Raw genomic sequence first — 24,892 nt, 5'->3', positions numbered from 1 at the left:
TGGTATGACAGTGTTTAGCATCATCCCGTAACTAGTATTCTGTGTTATGGTTCCCGTCTCCGGAGCAAACCTCTTCTGCCAAGTCAAGAGTCTTCTAACCCACTTCTATTCTATTCAACGTCAACATCTTCAACATCTTCAACATCAACAACAACATCTATTCAACATCTTCTATTCTATTCAACGTCAAGAGTCTTCTAACCCACTTCTATATATGTAAGATTGCTCAAGGATTGTTTAGTTAAATTTGCAATGTGGCAGAATACCTTTTTTTGATAAAGGTTAAACAAACGAATTTGGGTGGAAAGCCCAGTCACCAAAATCCAACATGATGGTTAGGGAAAAGTCATTACAAGGGAGCGAGTTTGGCACTAACGAAGTCATGCGAGGGCTCCAAATATCCCGGATGTGATAAGGGCAGATAATTGGTTGGTTGCAACAGCTATTAACCAATCGGGAGAGATTTGAGTCACATTGGCACCGGAATGATGCACCGCAGCCCAGCGAGATAGCAATATATCAAAGGAATTCGGACTGGAATGTCATAACATATATCAGCACTAAAAGTTCTGGTAATTTTGCGTGTCTAGAGTCTACAGGTTGAGAGACGACGGTGTACGAACGGAGCCACCTAGTAAATCTCTGTGGAAGAGATTGGTAAGCACACGTAACTAGTCGGAAGAGGAGTGGTCCAGGGCCAACAATTCAAACGTAACGGCTGGGCAGAAAGATTAATTGTAAAGGGGGGGGGACGGTTTTCTTAGCAGCCATCTGTATCTGTGTGAGGTTTCTGATGCTAATGTTACCAGCAGTGACAACAGTAAAATCAGCAGTGAAGACCAAGTGAAGTTTTGCTGCCTGAGTGGTTCTACAGTCTATAAGAGACAGCACTGGAGTAAAGATTGTGGAACGCCTACTTCTCTGTGGCCAGAATCAATAAGAAGTGAGGCCGTGGAACGTCCGAGCGTATTGCAGCCAATTATTTAGGGAGAGTGAGCAATGTGGTGTGGTAGCTGAAGCTAGTGAGCCTGTGTGAAGGGCCACTGTACACTATTTTCTTTTAGATGTATACATAGATGTTACATTCTTCTACCGCCACTAGTACGCTTAGCGTTTCGGGCAAGTCCTAGGAATACCAACCCCATGAAGAATCGTTTTTACAACCAAGTACACATTTAACTGTTGAGTTAAACAGAGGCTACAGTTAAGGATTTGCGGCCAGTAAATCCTCCCCGGCCAGGATACGATCCCACGACAAAGCGTTCGCGGAACGCCAGGTGAGTGTCTTACCACTACACCACGGAGACTACAAAGGCGAGAATTATTGACTCTGATGTCTGGTCGCCTGTAGGGTAGGCTTAAGTGTTTAGCCCCAAGTGTGTGGAGTAGTATAACACCCGGAATTAGTGTGAGAATGGAAGAGTGGAACTCAGTTGTTGCGGGACATGACCTGGATTAATGAATTAGTTGCAACTTTTTGGAGGGGGGGGGATGGTTGTAATTCCCGAGTGTACAGAGTTTATTTTATCATTAAATTTCATATTTTTTATACTAGCATGTTTCCGTTCTCCATGTTCTATCTGATTACTTGCCCAGCAATCTGAGTTGAACAAATAACATAACACATACACACCAACTGTGGAAAACAATTTCTTACAATGATGTGAAACAACCTTTTGAGAGTGAGATACTTGACACTGTCGAGTGCGGAGAGACGCCTGGTTGTGTCTCCATGTCCTGAGTGACGTCCATTCCTAGTGACCATAACTACGTAAGATAAGGCCAGGGTATTCATTTAACTGGTAAGATTTGAGCAGGAGAATGTAGCCTAGCACCACAGGCATTTGGCAGCTTAAGGAGACTCCCCAAAGTCTCCTTAAGCGAGACCCAAAGAGACGACCTTACTTGTTTGTGAGGTATTTGTGTGGAGTGCTGAGCAGAAGCCCTTGTTCCTGGACGGCAGAGATTTCAGGCACGCAGACCGGACAAGGAAGAGGTCGTCCCCGACACTTTTATTTTTTTTATCCTACTCTATATAAGTAAGACGCGTCATAAGTGGCTCCTCTATTAATGTAACTGGGTATCTTTTGTAGCCTTGGTGGTTTAAATGGGGGAAGGTGCGACCCATCTGACTGTGTTTGTTATCCCTTTATAACTGTAACAATTATTATTGCAGTGTTTAGCATCATACTGTACAGGTAACTAATGTTATGACAGTACTTAACATACCACTTCCGTTATAACTATAACATTGACAGTGTTTAGTATCTCCCTATACCTGTAACTATAATTTATGACAATGTTCAGCATCATACTGTATTAGTACCTGTAACCTGAGCTCTTAAATCTGAAAATGTTGGATTTTGTGCTGTCGTCCTTGAGATGATTTCGGGGCTTAGCATCCCCGCGGCCCGGTCCTCGGCCAGGCCTCCTTTTTGTTACACACCCCCAGGAAGCAGCTGTCTAACTCCCAGGTACCTATTTACTGCTAGGTAACAGGGGCATCAGGGTGAAAGAAACATTTTGCCCATTTGTCTCCACCTCCACCGAATCGAACCCTGAACCTCAGGACTACGAATCTGAAGCGCTGTTCACTCAGCTGTTAGGAGCCCGTAACTAATACTGTTGTTGTACAGACAGGTGGATTCTTCGTGGAGGTTGGCGCAGTGGACGGAGAGTTCCTTAGCAACACTTTGTTTTTCGAGAGAAACCGCAACTGGACGGGGCTTCTCATAGAGGCTTTTCCGCAGACCTACCAGGAACTTCTACAGAAACACAGGAAGGCTTACTCTGTAAACACGGCCCTGGCTATTGGCAACGTTTCCGCCGAAATTCACTTTGTGTGAGTAGCTTAAATGTGTTCTAATTAATTAATTGTCTTATTATATAAAAATATCAAAGAAGTCTATCAACAAACTCCTATACGATTTCTCTCTGGCTTTTTGTTAATGGTAAATTTAAAATATTTACTAATTTAAGGCAGGGATTCCAGAAGTTTTTGTGTAATAGATTTGTGAATAAATACACAGAATTACACTTAGCTGTGTGTTAACAGAAATAGTATTTTTTCTACTCTGTTAGAGAAAGGGAAACGTTGCTTCTCTACTTTTTTACAATAATTAAAAATTAAACTATTGGTACGAATTATTATTTACTTGGGGATTTTATTAGCAAATTATTTTTCATGACTGTCACTCTCTTTGAAAATTTGAATATTTTTGTTTAAATCCTACATATACTTTGTCTTTCAAAATCAAATAAAATCACATTCTATTTCGGGATTTAATTATTAACTTGGTCACTCTGCAATAAATATTTTAATGAAATATGTGCAATATTCCGGAATAATATACACCAGCAAACTGTAAAGTGTGAAGGATTTTCTCTTATAATTATTTTAAATATTTCACAATGATGTCTGAATTATTTTTTAACATTTTACAATAAATATTTACATCAATTTGCTGTACAGAGTTTATCGCTATCATTCCATAATAACTTTCTTCATTTTATTTCATTAGCTTTATTGTGTTCATCAAGTAGAAGGTGATACAATTTTCCAATATGAGTCACACTGCAGTCATCAACCAGCCATCAACAGTCACATAATAACATAAGAACTATAAGACCTGACCAGGGTTAGAAGTTGCATTACCAGGGCTCTCCCCCTGGTGTAGACGGCACCATAACCACTCCACCAGCCACTGCTTATTCAATCGCTGGTGAACTCTGGTTGTGTCACAGAGTTCTTAAGTGATATATATATATATATATATATATATATATATATATATATATATATATATATATATATATATATATATATATATATATATATATATATATATATATGTATATATATATATATATGCACAACCAGGTGGCGCTGCCACCCACAGGGAAGCAGCCAAATCCCGTAAGTATAGAGAACTGGATCACCACTACAATTTTGTCCCCATTGCTTCTGAGACACTCGGCGCCTGGTGTTAAAGTGCTACCAGTTTTTTGAAGGAACTGGGTTCTAGGCTCATTGAAACAACAAGGGACCCAAAAGCTGCAAGCTTTCTTTTCCAGCGCCTCAGTGTGGCGATACAGAGGGGAAATGCGCACTGCATCCTGTTCCTGCCCGCCATCTGAGGAGCTGGAGGAACTCGACAACCTATGACAACCATCTTTGTAACCCATATGTAACTCCTTTTTTGTAACAAAGTTCAAATAAAGTAAATGTATATGTGTACATACAAAAGAATGGGGGTGGTAGGAGAAGATAATATTAGTGTTCAGTGAGAAACCACAAGGTCTCCTCTGAATACTTTTTATTTTCTTCTCCGAGGCTATGGGTCCCCACATTGGCACCAGAGCTGGTACCCTCACAAACTTATATATATATATATATATATATATATATATATATATATATATATATATATATATATATATATATATATATATATATTATTAAATATGACCGAAAAAGTAAGATTAATAATTCTAACACGAATTTTCTCGATCTTTCGTACGTTTCTTTCACTGTTGGTGGTAATTTAAAAATCAATTCAAAATTCATTTTTATTTCTAGTCTGACGCGACACTTGAGCGCGTTTCGTAAAACTTATTACATTTTCAAAGACTTTAGCTTACACATACACAACTGAATAGAACTTACACATCTTCGATTTGTTTATATCTACATTTGAGTGAGGTGGATGGGGTGAGGTGGTATTAATAGGGTATTAAATTCCTAAATACAAGACAGAACACGAAACAATGGGTATTGAATGGAAGTGATTTGTAGAAAGCCTATTGGTCCATATTTCTTGATGCTTCTATATTGGAGTGGAGTCTTGAGGTGGGTAGAATATAGTTGTGCATTAATTGGCTGTTGATTGCTGGTGTTGACTTCTTGATGTGTAAAGCCTCGCAGACGTCAAGCCGCCTGCTATCGATGTATCTATCGATGATTTCTGTGTTGTTTACTAGGATTTCTCTGGCGATGGTTTGGTTGTGGGAAGAGATTATATGTTCCTTAATGGAGCCCTGTTGCTTATGCATCGTTAAACGCCTAGAAAGAGATGTTGTTGTCTTGCCTATATACTGTTTTTTTGGAGCTTACAGTCCCCAAGAGGGCATTTGAAGGCATAGACGGCGTTGGTCTCTTTTAAAGCGTTCTGCTTTGTGTCTGGAGAGTTTCTCATGAGTAGGCAGGCCGTTTTTCTGGTTTTATAGTAAATCGTCAGTTGTATCCTCTGATTTTTGTCTGTAGGGATAACGTTTCTATTAACAATATCTTTCAGGACCCTTTCCTCCATTTTATGAGCTGTGGAAAAGAAGTTCCTGTAAAATAGTCTAATAGGGGGTATAGGTGTTGTGTTGGTTGTCTCTTCAGAGGTTGCATGGCGTTTCACTTTCCTTCTTATGATGTCTTCGACGAAACCATTGGAGAAGCCGTTGTTGACTAGGACCTGCCTTACCCTACAGAGTTCTTCGTCGACTTGCTTCCATTCTGAGCTGTGGCTGAGAGCACGGTCGATATAAGCGTTAACAACACTCCTCTTCTACCTGTCTGGGCAGTCGCTGTTGGCATTTAGGCACATTCCTATGTTCGTTTCCTTAGTGTAGACTGCAGTGTGGAAACCTCCGCTCTTTTCCATGACTGTTACATCTAGAAAGGGCAGCTTCCCATCCTTTTCCATCTCGTAAGTGAAACGCAGCACGGAACTCTGCTCAAATGCCTCCTTCAGCTCCTGCAGATGTCTGACATCAGGTACCTGTGTAAAAATGTCGTCAACATATCTGCAGTATATGGCCGGTTTCAAGTTCATTTCGACTAAGACTTTTTGCTCGATGGTACCCATGTAGAAGTTTGCAACAGGACACCTAGGGGGGAACCCATAGCGACCCCATCTACTTGCTTATACATGTGCCCATCCGGGCTCAAGAAGGGTGCCTCTTTAGTACAAGCTTGGAGTAGTTTCCTCATAATGTTCTCTGGTATGTCAAGAGGAGTGCAGGCCGGATAAGGATACACTCTGTCGGCTATCATCCCGATTGTCTCGTCCACAGGTACGTTGGTAAACAGGGATTCTACGTCCAACGAGGCTCTTATCCCTGTGGCCCGTGTGCCCCGCAGTAAGTCAACAAATTCCTTTGGAGACTTCAGGCTGAAGGTGCAAGGGACATAAGGAGTCAGCAGGCCGTTGAGTCGCTTCGCTAGTCTGTACGTGGGTGTGGGTATCTGGCTAATGATTGGCCGAAGTGGATTTCCAGGCTTGTGTATCTTGACATTTCCATACGCATATCCAGGTTTATATTCCCCAATAATCTTTGGCAGGTTGAGTCCGGATTTCTTGGCATTCACAGGTTCGATCAGTTTGTTGACCTTTGCTTTCAATTCGGCTGTAGTGTCCTTCGTTACCCTTTGGAATTTATTTTGGTCAGAGAGTATGAGGTTCATTTTCGCCAGATATTCGTCTTCTTTAAGAATGACGTATATTGGCGACTTGTCACCTCTCCTGACAACTATCTCCTTGTTCTCACGAAGGCTCTTAGCTGCCGCTTTGAGCTCGGGGGACAGTATAGTGCTTCTGTAGTTGCCTCGATTCTTTCCTCCTTCCGCAATAAGTTCTGCTTGTAAGGTATCTTTGGTAGTGACCTTCTTTTGTGTCTCGAGGTCGAATATGTCGTCCAACAGAATTTCCAACTCCACTTTCCGGGCCATCTCACTTGGTCTGGACATAACGTGACAGTTTATACAAAGATTTAGGAGAGTGACTTGGTCCTCAGTGAGGTTAATTCCTGCAAGGTTCAGGAAGCCATCTCTCGGTCGTGGAATTGCCATAGGTCCTCCATATAACGTTGTTAGTTTCATGATATTCCTTGTTTTAGTGCTGAGGTGATGTCGGTCTGTGAGGATGTTGTTTAGGAATTTAATACCCTATTAATACCACCTCACCCCATCCACCTCACTCAAATGTAGATATAAACAAATCGAAGATGTGTAAGTTCTATTCAGTTGTGTATGTGTAAGCTAAAGTCTTTGAAAATGTAATAAGTTTTACGAAACGAGCTCAAGTGTCGCGTCAGACTAGAAATAAAAATGAATTTTGGAGAATTGATTTTTGAATTACCACTATCAGTGAAAAGAAACGTACGAAAGATCGAGAAAATTCGTGTTAGAATTATTAATCTTACTTTTTCGGTCATATTTAATAATATATGTCTACAGGAAAGACTGCTACCAAAATATACTAATATTAAAACGCACGACCCAGCAGCAAGGAATCAAACCTTCACGATAAAAAATCGCCAAGATCTGATTCGTGATCAGATATACAAGGCAGAAAATGAAATCAAAGACAACAAAGCGCAACTACTTCATGCTACAAACGAATGGAGAAATAGCAACATCGACAAAAGTCTCCGTACCCGCATTGAACAACACCTCGACATCCTCACAGACCGACATCTTCTCAGCACTGAAACAAGGATTATCAAGAAATTATCAAGACACTTAAAATATCCCGCTATTATTTCCCATCACCATAAGTATACATATATATAATATATTGTTACGGTGCCCTCTCCTATTTCTTTCGGTTGCCTGCTGTAAGAGTCATATCAGCTCTCCCTACTGATTCTCTGAGGTTCAGGGAGTCTATTGATATATGTGGCGACCAGACCGGCTGCCAGTTAAGGGAGAAAGTTACATTGTAAGTTGTAAGTAAGAGGAAATTGGCGCCCTGATATAAAATGAAAGAGTATCCCCTAATGCAGATATGACGTTTTGGAAGGGACACTAGCCGATCGCGGATTGGCCGACTTAGGTTGCGGGCGACCAATCAGGGCCCGCCGTGACGTCACCGAGTGCCCCGGGCGGCGCCAACCTCAGAGTTGACCTGACCTTGGAAGCGAGAGGACGCAACCTCGGGTTAACCTAACTTTTTCGGCTACCTAACCTAACCTAACCTATAAAGATAGGTTAGGGTAGGTTAGGTAGGGTTGGTTAGGTTCGGTCATATGTCTACGTTAATTTTAGCTCTGATAAAAAAAAAAAAATAACCTCATACATAATGAAATGGGAAGCTTTATCATTTCATAAGAAAAAAATTAGAGAAAATATATTAATTCAGGAAAACTTGGCTTATTAGGCAAATCGGGCCTAATGTCAGTGTCAACAACAGGGACGTCACAAAACTCACATCATCGCTGTGATTGGCTCAAAAGCGTCAGGGCTGAACGATTACGGATGGTTCGTGCTGGGTATTGAGAGCTGTACAGTTTGTAATGCTAGGTGTTGAGAGCTAAAGATTAACGAAATACAGAGTGAGGAGAAGAATAATGAATAGAAGAGAAGAGATCATGTGTGTTTCGTGGTCGTCTGAGAGTGTGTAAGAGAAAGTCAATGTGCTGTTCGCGATAAAAGAGTAGTCTGTCAAGTTGTTTGTCTAATAAAGTTTTCCAGTAGACATTGAGGGCAGGAATGTTGGTACTATCATGAAGACTTTCGCTGGTATTGAAATCGTCCCATCGAGTGTTGAGTATCCATCTAAGTGTTCTATTCCGTATTCCCTGAAGTTTTTGTTTATTAGTGGGTGCGGCTAAGGAAAGAGCTATTGGAGCATATTTTAGAAGAGGTCTAATCAGTGCTTGGTTGGGGTGCATTTTAGTATCAGGGGTTTGCAAATCTAAGCCTGAACACTTTGTTCATGGCCTGGAGAGCTATTACATGTTTCTGTGCAATGTGTGTGTGAAAGAGTAATTGTCGATCAAGTGTGAGGCCAAGAACTGTGGTGGATAGAGATACAGAGATGTTAGTGGGATTAGGAGATATTAGGAGAGATGTTAGTGGGATTATTTGAATATAGTTGAACAGGAAGAGGGCGTGCAGTTCTTTTACAGAAAAAGTTGGTGATTTTAAATTTGTTGGAGTTAGTTTTTATATGCCAGTCATACTCTCATTCTTTTACAGTGTCGAGTTTTTTTGTGCTCTTCGTGATAGTGTGTCTAAGGAGTTGCTGATGACAAGGTGAGAGACATCATCGGCATAGCAAATGGTTAATAAGGTGCGATGAATAGGATCAGGAATGTCGTCTATGTATAGGATGTAAAGTGTCGGGGCAAGCAAAGAGCCTTGAGGAACACCGGCAAGTAAGTTGAAGTAGTCAGTGTGTTGTCGGAGGAACTTAATCCTCATTGTCCTATTGTCTAAGTAGTTAGAAAGAAATTTAGTGGTGATAAGGGAAACATTAAAGTTGTTGCATAGTTTGAACTTGAGCCCGTCATGCCAAACAATGTCAAAGGCCTTCTTAACGTCCTTAGTGATGAGTGCAGTCTTGAGTCTTTGGTGATGGCTGATGCTAATGTCAAGATATTTAAGGCGCCGTGTGTGGACCGGTGAGGCCGGAATCCAAATTGTTTGTTAATGAGTAAGTCATTGTCTTCTAGGTGCGTTCTGAGTCTCATGTTGACCAGCCTTTCAAAGACTTTGCCAAGTGTCTCTAGAAGGCTGATGGGTCTGTAGTTTTTAGGGTCAAAGTGAGGTTAACCAGGTTCTGGGATGAAAACAGCAGTCGCAGATCTGAAAGTGATAGGAAAATATTCAGAGGCAAGAGAGGTGTTAAATAAGTTAGTGATAGCAATAATGATAGAGACAGGGAGTTGTCGAAGTAGGGTATGGCCAATGCCAGACGCACCAGGGGCTCTACGACGAGTGCCCATGAGAGCTGTCTTGACATCAGGTGGAGTCAGTGGAGTCTGTAGTTCAGTGTGTGAGTTAAGGTTGTCAAGGTGAATGAGGTCGCCGGATGAGGTTTCGTGTCAGTTTTGGTGTACCCAGTCTTCAACTACTTCAATGTTTGGAAGGACAGTTGGTTCTGGAGGATGTGGATGAAAGATGCGTTCCCAATGATGCATAAAAATTTTAAGTACCTCATGAGGGTTCAGTGATTTTGTTGTTGTTCTGTAGAAGGTATTTAAATGGTGTGTGAGTTGATCCTTGTATATTTATTTATTTATTTATTTATTTATTTATATACAAGAAGGTACATTGGGGGTTAATGGAGAATATAGAAATTAAGTTGAATTGACATTCTTGTAAAGTAAAGCGACATACTTCCACATGTCCCCATTTGCCCTATAGTATGACAATTGAGCAGTGCTGGGGATGAGAATGGGATTGTTGGAGACTGTGAGAATTAAGGGAATATGAGCAGAGCCCGTAATGGGTCCTGGAGAAACATAGTATTGGAGGTTGTTGTCTTTAGGTGTCTTTAGGTGAATATAAGATCAGGTCTGCCAGAACCTGCATGTGTGAAAGAAGTGGGGAAGTCAGGGCCAAGGAAGAACAGATGTTTTTTAATATTTTTTGTATAGTTGATGAAGCTGTGGTCCATGTTGATTTGTGGTATTGTGGTGGAATGTTGTGCATTGTGGTCTGCAAGCAGGAAAACAGGCAAGTGAGTGTGACTGAAAAGAGTGTTGATGTCTTGTATGGGGACGCCGGTGTTAGGACGGATGTAGATCGTGCAGATGTTTAGAGAGCCCGTAAGAGTGTGGACTTTTATGGCTGGAAAATGTTTGTGAAGCCAGAGAGTGTGTAGGAGTTCATGTTTATAAGAAGATTTTATGAGTATGGCAACGCCTTCAGTGCTTCATCGGGTGACTGATAGGATGAGTAGCTAAAGTATCTGACTTTATATGAGTTCGTGATGAATGTGCTGTTAAGAAGCAACACATCACGACGTTTTGTCTCAATAAAATCATACAACAGGTGTCTAATGGTTAAGAATGCCCGTACATTGAATTGTGTGATCTTTATGAATGCGAAGAGTGACGTTCTGAGGTGTGTGGGGTGCGAGCAAAAACAGAATAACCCCCAGGTTGACGGATGGCTTGGTTACCGGCATATAAACTACAGGGTGTATTGGAAGGGGTCTTGCTGACGACTGGAATGGAAGAGCGATTTTTGTTTTACAAGATGCGAAATCCTTTGAATCCGCCAAGCACAACCTTCGTAAGCACAACTAGGTGAGTACATCCTCGCACACAGGTACACTCCCAGGTACAAATGTACCTTAACCGTAGCACTAAGAATTAAGTTATATTTGATAAACTATAATAATAAATGTTACTAATATTGGATCAAAATAAAACGATTATTAGTGGGTATGCAGGTTGGCGTGGGCAGCAAGGCCATATGATGGCATCAGGAGGCCTCTCAGGTCCATGAGTTCACCCTTCGTAAACGCTATATAAACTTTCAGTTTCATTATACTGTGGATATTTTCAACATATTCTCTTGCACACTTAATTTGAAATCACCCAACATTTTTGAATTAGGGGTAAATTCGGAAAAATATGATATAAATAATATATTCTTACCTTAAGAATCTAGCATAAGTTCAAGGTTAGGTGGGGATACTCCTATCTACCTCTCTACATGTTAATAGTTTGGACGTAACAAAAATAAAATTTTTCCAAGAATAGTAAACCAGTTATGATTTAAGCTAAGGATAATTAGGTTATAATAATGGTGTGGATATAGTGAATAATATCACTTTTAACCTTTATATATACTAGAGTGCCACCCTGCAGTGCCCGGGACTTTTTCTTGTTTCTTCCCCTCCTCCCACTTCTTCCCACTCCCTTTCTTTCGCCTCTTCCCATCTCCTCCCCTCCATCTTCCCCTCCCCCCACCCGTCCTATTTTTACCCACTTTTTGATTCACTTCACCAGTTTCATGCTCTCTCCCCTTCTCTTATTCCTTCCCGCCTCCTCTCCATTCTCCTCTCTCCTCATCCCCTCTCCATCCTCTCCCCCCTCTCACCGTCTCCCGTTTTCCTCCATTTTACCCACTTTTCCACTCCCCCTCCCCCTTTCCCCTCCTTTTCCCAACTTACATATCTTCCCCCCCCCCCCCCAGTAAGATTAAGGGAAGATGGGTACAAAGGGAAGATGAGGGGAGACCTCATCTTCCCATTGCACTCTTCTTCCCTCAATTTCCTTATGTCCACCCACTCTCACCTCTACTTACATCTTCACTACATCTAATCTTCACTGTATTTACCATCTTCATCACTGTAACGTGAAATAAATCAGTTCATAGTTTTTTAGTAAATAATTAAAATGCGAGAGGTAAACAGCGGGAGTAAACTATACAGAAAACCCATCCACGATTTGATTTTAGACCAAGAAAATCACATGTGGGATGTGTGAGGAAGTTTGTTTCGTGTGTGGTAATTCGTAAAGTATTTAACTTAGGCCCAGACCAGCCTATGTCCCTTCTGTACCCCTGCAAAGTTGGGTACAGCTATACCCAAGCATCTGGCTTTGGACATTCAGAAGGTCACATACACAGACATTCTCTCTTATAAATATATGGTTGTATTTTGGCTGACTATATATATATATATATATATATATATATATATATATATATATATATATATATATATATATATATATATATATATATATATATATATATATATATATATATAAGTATATTTTGGTAGCAGTCTTTCCTGTAGACATATATAATTAAATATGACCGAAAAAGAAAAAATAAGATTAATAATTCTAACACGAATTTTCTCGATTTTCGTACATTTCTTTTCACTGTTGGTGGTAATTCAAAAATCAATTCTCCAAAATTCATTTTTATTTCTAGTCTGACGCGACACTTGAGCGCGTTTCGTAAAACTTATTACATTTTCAAAGACTTTAGTTTACACATACACAACTGAATAGAACTTACACATCTCCGATTTGTTTATATCTACATTTGAGTGAGGTGGATGGGGTGAGGTGGTATTAATAGGGTATTAAATTCATCAACACAAGACAGAACACGAAACAATGGGTATTGAATAGAAGTGATTGTAGAAAGCCTATTGGTCCATATTTGTTGATGCTTCTATATTGGAGCGGAGTCTTGAGGTGGGTAGAATATAGTTGTGCATTAATTGGCTGTTGATTGCTGGTGTTGACTTTTTAATGTGTAGTGCCTCGCAAACGTCAAGCCGCCTACTATCGCTGTATCTATCGATGATTTCTGTGTTGTTTACTAGGATTTCTCTGGCGATGGTTTGGTTGTGGGAAGAGATTATATGTTCCTTAATGGAGCCCTGTTGCTTATGCATCGTTAAACGCCTAGAAAGAGATGTTGTTGTCTTGCCTATATACTGGGTTTTTTGGACCTTACAGTCCCCAAGAGGGCATTTGAAGGCATAGACGACGTTGGTCTCTTTTAAAGCGTTCTGCTTTGTGTCTGGAGAGTTTCTCATGAGTAGGCTGGCCGTTTTTCTGGTTTTATAGTAAATCGTCAGTTGTATCCTCTGATTTTTGTCTGTAGGGATAACGTTTCTATTAACAATATCTTTCAGGACCCTTTCCTCCGTTTTATGAGCTGTGGAAAAGAAGTTCCTGTAAAATAGTCTAATAGGGGGTATAGGTGTTGTGTTAGTTGTCTCTTCAGAGGTTGCATGGCGTTTCACTTTCCTTCTAATGATGTCTTCGACGAATCCATTGGAGAAGCCGTTGTTGACTAGGACCTGCCTTACCCTACAGAGTTCTTCGTCGACTTGCTTCCATTCTGAGCTGTGGCTGAGAGCACGGTCGACATATGCGTTAACAACACTCCTCTTGTACCTGTCTGGGCAGTCGCTGTTGGCATTTAGGCACATTCCTATGTTCGTTTCCTTAGTGTAGACTGCAGTGTGGAAACCTCCGCTCTTTTCCATGACTGTTACATCTAGAAAGGGCAGCTTCCCATCCTTTTCCATCTCGTAAGTGAAACGCAGCACGGAACTCTGCTCAAATGCCTCCTTCAGCTCCTGCAGATGTCTGACATCAGGTACCTGTGTAAAAATGTCGTCAACATACCTGCAGTATATGGCCGGTTTCAAGTTCATGTCGACTAAGACTTTTTGCTCGATGGTACCCATGTAGAAGTTTGCAAACAGGACACCTAGGGGAGAACCCATGGCGACCCCATCTACTTGCTTATACATGTGCCCATCCGGGCTCAAGAAGGGTGCCTCTTTAGTACAAGCTTGGAGTAGTTTCCTTAGAATATTTTCTGGTATGTCAAGAGGAGTACAGGCTGGATCACGATACACTCTGTCGGCTATCATCCCGATTGTCTCGTCCACAGGTACGTTGGTTACCAACGTACCTGTGGTATATATATATATATATATATATATATATATATATATATATATATATATATATATATATATATATATATATATATATATATATATATATATATATATATATATATATATATATATATATATATATATATATGTCGTACCTAGTAGCCAGAACGCACTTCTCGGCCTACTATGCAAGGCCCGATTTGCCTAATAAGCCAAGTTTTCCTGAATTAATATAATTTCTCAAATTTTTTTCTTATGAAATGATAAATTCCTTCCCCGATATCCTTAAAAAAGCTAGAGTAACGCCAGTTCATAAAGGAGGTAATCCGTCAGACATAAACAACTATAGACCAATATCGAACCTACCCATACTATTAAAAATATTTGAAAAAATTATCTATAAACAGCTCTACTCCTATCTCGTAAAATTCGACATTCTTAGCCCCTGTCAGTTTGGCTTCTGCTCTCAAAAGAGTACCAACGATGCAATTATTAGTCTCCTTCATATAATTTACTCAGCTCTTGACAAAAATGAGTTTCCAATTTGACTCTTCATTGACCTGAGAAAGGCCTTTGATACTGTTAATCACGATTACCTATTAAGTAAACTCCATCATTATGGAATCCGAGGCCATGCACTGGACTATATCCAATCCTATCTTAGTGATAGACACCAATGTGTAGCCATCAATAATATAATCTCTCCCATTCTACCAATAACCGTTGGAGTGCCACAGGGCAGCATCTTGGGACCCGTTCTATTTCTTATATACATTAATGATCTGCCTAATGTCTCTAACATTCTGAAACTTATTTTGTTTGCTGATGATACTACCCTCATCTACTCCAACCCCAACCCACATACACTAAATGGTGTTGTTAATAATGAACTAAAAAAAGTCCACTTATGGATGTCAACCAACAAACTAACACTTAACATAGAAAAGACCTACTACATCCTATTCGGAAGCAAATCTACAAATGCAATTCAACTTCAGTTTGACAATGTAAACATTAGCAATAAAAATGATGGAAAGTTTCTTGGCATATTCCTAGACAAGAGACTCAACTTCAGTACCCACATACAACACATAACTAAGAAAGTCTCTAAAACAGTTGGTATACTCTCCAAAATCAGATATTATGTTCCTAACTCTGCTCTCACCTCTCTATATTATGCACTAATCTATCCCTATCTCAACTATGGTATCTGTGCATGGGGTTCAACCACTGCAAACCACCTCAAGTCCATCATCACCCAGCAAAAATCTGCTATCAGAATAATATCAAATTCTGCTTTCAGACAACACACAGCCCCCTTGTTTAACTCCCTAAACATGCTGAACATAATCTCACTCCACAAATTCTCTTGTGTCAACTACATTTACAAAACCCTGTTCTTAAATGCAAATCCTTGTCTGAAACTCTTCTTGGACAGATGTAATAGGACCCATTATCACCACACCAGAAATAAATATCTCTTTGATATCCCCAGAGTTAAACTTAATCTGTGTAAACACTCTATGCAAATAAAGGGACCCAGTTTATGGAACTCACTCCCTACTGAATTGAAAAGCTGTCCAACTTTTACATCATTCAAAATCAATACTAAAAAGTACCTAATTTCATCTTCATAGTTTTTCACTTTTTGCCTTAAAATTCCACTGTATCAATGGCTACCCAATCTCCCAACCTTTATGTTCCCAATTTGAACATCTTTACCATTGTGATCATTGCTGTTTTCTTATATGTGCTGCCAATCTGTTGTATGGTGTTTATAAATCTTGTTTATCTGTATCTTTTGCTACCCAGTCTCCCAATCTTTATGTACCCAATCTGAACATCTTTACCATTGTGATCATTGCTGTCTTATATGTGCTGTCAATCTGCTGTATTGTGTCTATTAACCTTGTTTAAATTACTAATCAAGCTGTCAATGTAATCAATCAGAGCTTTAATATAACAATATGCTTTAATATACCTACTTATCTCTCTCATCTCATTTTCTCTTGTAATGTGTCTTTATCATTTATCAATTCTGATTGAAATTACCTACTTAAAATTATCTGCTAGATTAAGGACCTGCCCGAAACGCTGTGCGTACTAGTGGCTTTACAAGAATGTAAATACTGTACTATCCAATGTATTCTCACAAACCCAATGTACCTTCTTGTATATATATAAATAAATAAATAAATAAATAAATAAATAAATAAATAAATAAAGCTGCCCATTTCATTATGTATGAGGTCAATTTTTTTTATTGGCGTTAAAATTAACGTAGATATATGGCCAAACCTAACCAACCCTACCTAACCTAACCTAATGTATCTTTATAGGTTAGGTTAGGTTAGGTAGCCGAAAAAGTTAGGTTAGGTTATGTTAGGTAGGTTAGGTAGTCGAAAAACAATTAATTCTTGAAAACTTGGCTTATTAGGCAAATCGGGCCTTGCATAGTAGGCTGCGAAGTGCGTTCTGGCTACAAGGTACGACATATATACATATATATATATATATATATATATATATATATATATATATATATATATATATATATATATATATATATATATATATATATATATATATATATATATTCCTCCTCTCATGCATCACACGACCTCGTCAGAGATATTTTACCTGCAACCCTGAGGGATTCAGCAGGAATACACGATCCTGCTTTCACTGAATGTTCAAATCAGTGGGATGTTCTTGCAGCCCCAGCAACCATTATAGAGCCAACAAAACAACACAAACAGTCCGGCTGGGGCCACCCTCTAGTGGAAAAAGTAGCTGATGCCATGCTCAGTGTAACAACATCATACAAGGAGAAAGCCCGCCTCAGAGCAGTGCGTGCCCCCCATGCAGGAGACTTCCTCCTGGCAGTACCCATGTCAGCAATGGGCACGCGCCTAGATCCAGAATCCCTTCGTGTAGCAGTAGCCCTCCGCCTTGGTGCCCCAATTCACACTGAATACAAGTGTATTTGCAACAGGGTGGAAGCAGACCAATACGGACTGCATGGGTTGCATTGCGGAAGCACAAAGGGCTGGCATGCAAGACACAACGAGGTCAATGACATCATCAAGAGAAGCCTCGTCTCAGCTGGGTGCCCAGCGGAGAGAGAACCTCGCATCCTAGGGGTCCAAAACCCGGATTTCCCCGCACTTCGCCCTGATGGCATCACCATATACTCATGGAAGGAGGGTAGACAGTTGGTGTGGGACTACACATGTGTATCCACCCTGGCTGACACCTATGTACACTTCGGAGCTGATCAAGCAGGTGGGGCGGCCAACCACAGGGAAACAGCAAAATCACTCAAGTACAGGCGACTGGAAGGTCGCCTCTATACCTCTTTGTTCCCATAGCGTCTGAGACGCATGGCCCCTGGGGCAAGAATGCCTTGGGATTTCTCAAGGAATTGGGTTCCAGGCTCATTGACGTCACCAGAGACCCAAGGGCTTCCAGTTTTTTATTTCAGCGTCTCAGTGTGGCGATCCAGAGGGGAAATGCTTGCTGCGTCCTCGGTTCCTGTCCAGAAGCGGAGGAGCTTCAAGAGATCCATAACCTTTAGACATTTGTCTTGTATGTTTTGTAACCTTTAAATACACAATAAAGGAAAAAAAAAAAAAGGGAAGGGGGTGGTAGGAGAAAAGCACACAGAAACTGTATTGGAGGGGACCTACATTCCCTCCAATGCGTTATGTGTGGTTTCCTCCGAGGCTATGGGTCCCCCTTCTTCCAGCCAGAGGTGGTACTCCCTTCCCTATTGTAAAAAAAAAAAAAAAAAAATATATATATATATATATATATATATATATATATATATATATATATATATATATATATATATATATATATATATATATATATATATATATATATTACATATATATATATACATATTATATATTATTACATTTTCAAAGACTTCACAAATACACAACTGATTAGAACTTGCGTATCTCTGATTTTATATCTACATTTGAGTGAGGTGGGAGGGGTGATGTGGCATTAACACAAGACAGAACAAGAGGGGATATTAATAGGGTATTAAAAGTATCAACACAAGACAGAACAGAAACAATGGGTATTGAATAGAAGTGTTTGTAGAAAGCCTATTGGTCCATATTTCTTGATGCTTCTATATTGGAGCGGAGTCTTGAGGTGGGTAGAATATAGTTGTGCAAACCATCGCCAGAGAAATCCTAGTAAACAACACAGAAATCATCGATAGATACAGCGATAGCAGGCGGCTTGACGTTTGCGAGGCACTACACATCAAGAAGTCAACACCAGCAATCAACAGCCAATTATTGCACAACTATATTCTACCCACCTCAAGACTCCTCAAGAGATGTTTGAGATATATATATCTCGAACTATCTACTTCTTTTGTAAGGTCTGATGGCGTAGTGGGTTAAAGCATACTAGTTATGCCAGCTACTGGAAGGTAGTTGTGCTTTCTGGGTTCGAGTCCCACTGGTGGGTGTTGTCCAAAGATTGTTTATCTTCACTTGTGGTTTATGCAAGTATAGGCTTATAAGCTGGACACGAGTTCTCTCACATTGACAGTGGCTTGACGAAAATTGCAGACTGACCCCTCACTCATCTGGTGCCTTCGGGAGGTAGAGATGTTTGAGATATATATATCTCGAACTATCTACTTCTTTTGTAAGGTCTGATGGCGTAGTGGGTTAAAGCATACTAGTTATGCCAGCTACTGGAAGGTAGTTGTGCTTTCTGGGTTCGAGTCCCACTGGTGGGTGTTGTCCAAAGATTGTTTATCTTCACTTGTGGTTTATGCAAGTATAGGCTTATAAGCTGGACACGAGTTCTCTCACATTGACAGTGGCTTGACGAAAATTGCAGACTGACCCCTCACTCATCTGGTGCCTTCGGGAGGTAGAGATGTTTGAGATATATATATCTCGAACTATCTACTTCTTTTGTAAGGTCTGATGGCGTAGTGGGTTAAAGCATACTAGTTATGCCAGCTACTGGAAGGTAGTTGTGCTTTCTGGGTTCGAGTCCCACTGGTGGGTGTTGTCCAAAGATTGTTTATCTTCACTTGTGGTTTATGCAAGTATAGGCTTATAAGCTGGACACGAGTTCTCTCACATTGACAGTGGCTTGACGAAAATTGCAGACTGACCCCTCACTCATCTGGTGCCTTCGGGAGGTAGAGATGTTTGAGATATATATATCTCGAACTATCTACTTCTTTTGTAAGGTCTGATGGCGTAGTGGGTTAAAGCATACTAGTTATGCCAGCTACTGGAAGGTAGTTGTGCTTTCTGGGTTCGAGTCCCACTGGTGGGTGTTGTCCAAAGATTGTTTATCTTCACTTGTGGTTTATGCAAGTATAGGCTTATAAGCTGGACACGAGTTCTCTCACATTGACAGTGGCTTGACGAAAATTGCAGACTGACCCCTCACTCATCTGGTGCCTTCGGGAGGTAGAGATGTTTGAGATATATATATCTCGAACTATCTACTTCTTTTGTAAGGTCTGATGGCGTAGTGGGTTAAAGCATACTAGTTATGCCAGCTACTGGAAGGTAGTTGTGCTTTCTGGGTTCGAGTCCCACTGGTGGGTGTTGTCCAAAGATTGTTTATCTTCACTTGTGGTTTATGCAAGTATAGGCTTATAAGCTGGACACGAGTTCTCTCACATTGACAGTGGCTTGACGAAAATTGCAGACTGACCCCTCACTCATCTGGTGCCTTCGGGAGGTAGAGATGTTTGAGATATATATATCTCGAACTATCTACTTCTTTTGTAAGGTCTGATGGCGTAGTGGGTTAAAGCATACTAGTTATGCCAGCTACTGGAAGGTAGTTGTGCTTTCTGGGTTCGAGTCCCACTGGTGGGTGTTGTCCAAAGATTGTTTATCTTCACTTGTGGTTTATGCAAGTATAGGCTTATAAGCTGGACACGAGTTCTCTCACATTGACAGTGGCTTGACGAAAATTGCAGACTGACCCCTCACTCATCTGGTGCCTTCGGGAGGTAGAGATGTTTGAGATATATATATCTCGAACTATCTACTTCTTTTGTAAGGTCTGATGGCGTAGTGGGTTAAAGCATACTAGTTATGCCAGCTACTGGAAGGTAGTTGTGCTTTCTGGGTTCGAGTCCCACTGGTGGGTGTTGTCCAAAGATTGTTTATCTTCACTTGTGGTTTATGCAAGTATAGGCTTATAAGCTGGACACGAGTTCTCTCACATTGACAGTGGCTTGACGAAAATTGCAGACTGACCCCTCACTCATCTGGTGCCTTCGGGAGGTAGAGATGTTTGAGATATATATATCTCGAACTATCTACTTCTTTTGTAAGGTCTGATGGCGTAGTGGGTTAAAGCATACTAGTTATGCCAGCTACTGGAAGGTAGTTGTGCTTTCTGGGTTCGAGTCCCACTGGTGGGTGTTGTCCAAAGATTGTTTATCTTCACTTGTGGTTTATGCAAGTATAGGCTTATAAGCTGGACACGAGTTCTCTCACATTGACAGTGGCTTGACGAAAATTGCAGACTGACCCCTCACTCATCTGGTGCCTTCGGGAGGTAGAGATGTTTGAGATATATATATCTCGAACTATCTACTTCTTTTGTAAGGTCTGATGGCGTAGTGGGTTAAAGCATACTAGTTATGCCAGCTACTGGAAGGTAGTTGTGCTTTCTGGGTTCGAGTCCCACTGGTGGGTGTTGTCCAAAGATTGTTTATCTTCACTTGTGGTTTATGCAAGTATAGGCTTATAAGCTGGACACGAGTTCTCTCACATTGACAGTGGCTTGACGAAAATTGCAGACTGACCCCTCACTCATCTGGTGCCTTCGGGAGGTAGAGATGTTTGAGATATATATATCTCGAACTATCTACTTCTTTTGTAAGGTCTGATGGCGTAGTGGGTTAAAGCATACTAGTTATGCCAGCTACTGGAAGGTAGTTGTGCTTTCTGGGTTCGAGTCCCACTGGTGGGTGTTGTCCAAAGATTGTTTATCTTCACTTGTGGTTTATGCAAGTATAGGCTTATAAGCTGGACACGAGTTCTCTCACATTGACAGTGGCTTGACGAAAATTGCAGACTGACCCCTCACTCATCTGGTGCCTTCGGGAGGTAGAGATGTTTGAGATATATATATCTCGAACTATCTACTTCTTTTGTAAGGTCTGATGGCGTAGTGGGTTAAAGCATACTAGTTATGCCAGCTACTGGAAGGTAGTTGTGCTTTCTGGGTTCGAGTCCCACTGGTGGGTGTTGTCCAAAGATTGTTTATCTTCACTTGTGGTTTATGCAAGTATAGGCTTATAAGCTGGACACGAGTTCTCTCACATTGACAGTGGCTTGACGAAAATTGCAGACTGACCCCTCACTCATCTGGTGCCTTCGGGAGGTAGAGATGTTTGAGATATATATATCTCGAACTATCTACTTCTTTTGTAAGGTCTGATGGCGTAGTGGGTTAAAGCATACTAGGTATGCCAGCTACTGGAAGGTAGTTGTGCTTTCTGGGTTCGAGTCCCACTGGTGGGTGTTGTCCAAAGATTGTTTATCTTCACTTGTGGTTTATGCAAGTATAGGCTTATAAGCTGGACACGAGTTCTCTCACATTGACAGTGGCTTGACGAAAATTGCAGACTGACCCCTCACTCATCTGGTGCCTTCGGGAGGTAGAGATGTTTGAGATATATATATCTCGAACTATCTACTTCTTTTGTAAGGTCTGATGGCGTAGTGGGTTAAAGCATACTAGTTATGCCAGCTACTGGAAGGTAGTTGTGCTTTCTGGGTTCGAGTCCCACTGGTGGGTGTTGTCCAAAGATTGTTTATCTTCACTTGTGGTTTATGCAAGTATAGGCTTATAAGCTGGACACGAGTTCTCTCACATTGACAGTGGCTTGACGAAAATTGCAGACTGACCCCTCACTCATCTGGTGCCTTCGGGAGGTAGAGATGTTTGAGATATATATATCTCGAACTATCTACTTCTTTTGTAAGGTCTGATGGCGTAGTGGGTTAAAGCATACTAGTTATGCCAGCTACTGGAAGGTAGTTGTGCTTTCTGGGTTCGAGTCCCACTGGTGGGTGTTGTCCAAAGATTGTTTATCTTCACTTGTGGTTTATGCAAGTATAGGCTTATAAGCTGGACACGAGTTCTCTCACATTGACAGTGGCTTGACGAAAATTGCAGACTGACCCCTCACTCATCTGGTGCCTTCGGGAGGTAGAGATGTTTGAGATATATATATCTCGAACTATCTACTTCTTTTGTAAGGTCTGATGGCGTAGTGGGTTAAAGCATACTAGTTATGCCAGCTACTGGAAGGTAGTTGTGCTTTCTGGGTTCGAGTCCCACTGGTGGGTGTTGTCCAAAGATTGTTTATCTTCACTTGTGGTTTATGCAAGTATAGGCTTATAAGCTGGACACGAGTTCTCTCACATTGACAGTGGCTTGACGAAAATTGCAGACTGACCCCTCACTCATCTGGTGCCTTCGGGAGGTAGAGATGTTTGAGATATATATATCTCGAACTATCTACTTCTTTTGTAAGGTCTGATGGCGTAGTGGGTTAAAGCATACTAGTTATGCCAGCTACTGGAAGGTAGTTGTGCTTTCTGGGTTCGAGTCCCACTGGTGGGTGTTGTCCAAAGATTGTTTATCTTCACTTGTGGTTTATGCAAGTATAGGCTTATAAGCTGGACACGAGTTCTCTCACATTGACAGTGGCTTGACGAAAATTGCAGACTGACCCCTCACTCATCTGGTGCCTTCGGGAGGTAGAGATGTTTGAGATATATATATCTCGAACTATCTACTTCTTTTGTAAGGTCTGATGGCGTAGTGGGTTAAAGCATACTAGTTATGCCAGCTACTGGAAGGTAGTTGTGCTTTCTGGGTTCGAGTCCCACTGGTGGGTGTTGTCCAAAGATTGTTTATCTTCACTTGTGGTTTATGCAAGTATAGGCTTATAAGCTGGACACGAGTTCTCTCACATTGACAGTGGCTTGACGAAAATTGCAGACTGACCCCTCACTCATCTGGTGCCTTCGGGAGGTAGAGATGTTTGAGATATATATATCTCGAACTATCTACTTCTTTTGTAAGGTCTGATGGCGTAGTGGTTTAAAGCATACTAGTTATGCCAGCTACTGGAAGGTAGTTGTGCTTTCTGGGTTCGAGTCCCACTGGTGGGTGTTGTCCAAAGATTATATATATATATATATATATATATATATATATATATATATATATATATATATATATATATATATATAACTTTTAAAAATGTATGTGCAAGCGTCCACTTCTGCCTACAGCCCGGATAATGATGTGCCTTACTACAGCTTGCCGCAGAACTGCTGAAATGCAAAATTTATTCATATGTGCATATATGTACTCGACATGGAAAACGATATTTTCGATGCTGATATTTCCCTATTTTCTATGTTCATAGATCCACTGGAGTAAAAGGAGTTCTAGGTCAAATCAGTAAGAACAGCAGCCTTACCTATAAAACCAAGGCTCTCCCTTTCTACTCCATCTTGCTGGCGCTCAACGTGACGCAAATTGATTTTTTCTCCTTGGACATTGAAGGATCTGAGATGAAGGTAAGACCAACTTTGTCACATTTTTTCGTATTTACTATAAAATAAAAATAATTATAATTATTCTTCATAAAAATATTGTATATACAATTAAATTGCGAAAACTAATCCATAATTTACTTATATGCACCCCATAAGCATCCTGTTTATGGACGTGGAAAGGTTACAAAGGCACATAATGGGCTCACATATTTAAATTCTCACAATTCATTTAGCTCAGCAAGTTACAGTCTTGATGAGCTAGTTACAAAATTCCATGCACATCGTCACATCAACAATGGGTTGACTGTTAGAGACCGACCACAAGTACAGTTTCTAAATTAAGCAACTGACATATGTGGAGAGCTGGTGTCACAATTGATATGTTTGTCCTGCACACCGCCCCCCATCCAGTGGGCAGCGGTGGATAGGTAACAATCACTTAGTTACTACCTACAGTTAGCAAACTGGGGATATTTGGTCATTGTTGTGTTGTTTGTGTACGCTACTGTACTGCATGTTGGTGCTGGATAGAGTCCTGTTAGTAGTCTTAGCAACTAAGTGTGAAGGGTATTGTTTAATAATAGTAATAGAATAATATCAAATAATTCACATCTTGAGGTTATCCCGAGATGATTTCGGGGCTAAGCGTCATAGCGGCCCGGTTCTCGACAAGGTCTATTTTTTGTTACACACCCCCAGGAAGCAGCCCGTAGCAGCTGTCTAACGCCCAGGTACATGTTTACTGCTAGGTGAACAGGGCCATCAGGGTGAAATCAACTCTGCCCATTTGTTTCCACCTCCACCGGGGATCGAACCCGGAACCTCAGGACTACGAATCCGAAGCACTGTCCACTTAGCTGTCAGGCCCCCTACATGGAAAAAGATAATTTATGAGCAGCAAATATATATCATTATGTTTATATGAATTAAACATGTGAATAACCTGCTAATAAATAATCAAAGCACACACACACACACACACACGGGAGGCGGGACGTTGAGGCGGGACCAAAGAGCCAGAGCTCAACCCCCGCAAACACAACTAGGTGAGTACACACACACACACACACACACACACACACACACACACACACACACACACACACACACACACACACACACACACACACACAC

General features: G+C 40.8%; 1 protein-coding gene across 1 annotated transcript in view; it reads left to right on the top strand.

The window, feature by feature from the left end:
- Positions 1 to 328: 328 nt before the first annotated feature.
- LOC123769299 (protein Star-like) overlaps positions 329 to 24,892 on the top strand; it is a 46,921-nt gene continuing 22,357 nt past the window's right edge. The window contains exons 1-3 of the mRNA XM_069311000.1: positions 329 to 334; positions 2,637 to 2,842; positions 23,626 to 23,779. Of these exons, the coding sequence (XP_069167101.1) occupies positions 329 to 334; positions 2,637 to 2,842; positions 23,626 to 23,779 (366 nt within the window). The remainder of the gene's footprint in view (positions 335 to 2,636; positions 2,843 to 23,625; positions 23,780 to 24,892) is intronic.

The sequence above is a fragment of the Procambarus clarkii genome, chromosome 68, assembly GCF_040958095.1.
Source record: "Procambarus clarkii isolate CNS0578487 chromosome 68, FALCON_Pclarkii_2.0, whole genome shotgun sequence".
In the NCBI taxonomy this organism is placed as follows: Eukaryota; Metazoa; Arthropoda; class Malacostraca; order Decapoda; family Cambaridae; genus Procambarus; species Procambarus clarkii.
The sequence above is the reverse complement of the archived record's forward strand: the minus strand, read 5'-3'. Positions and strand labels throughout refer to the sequence as shown.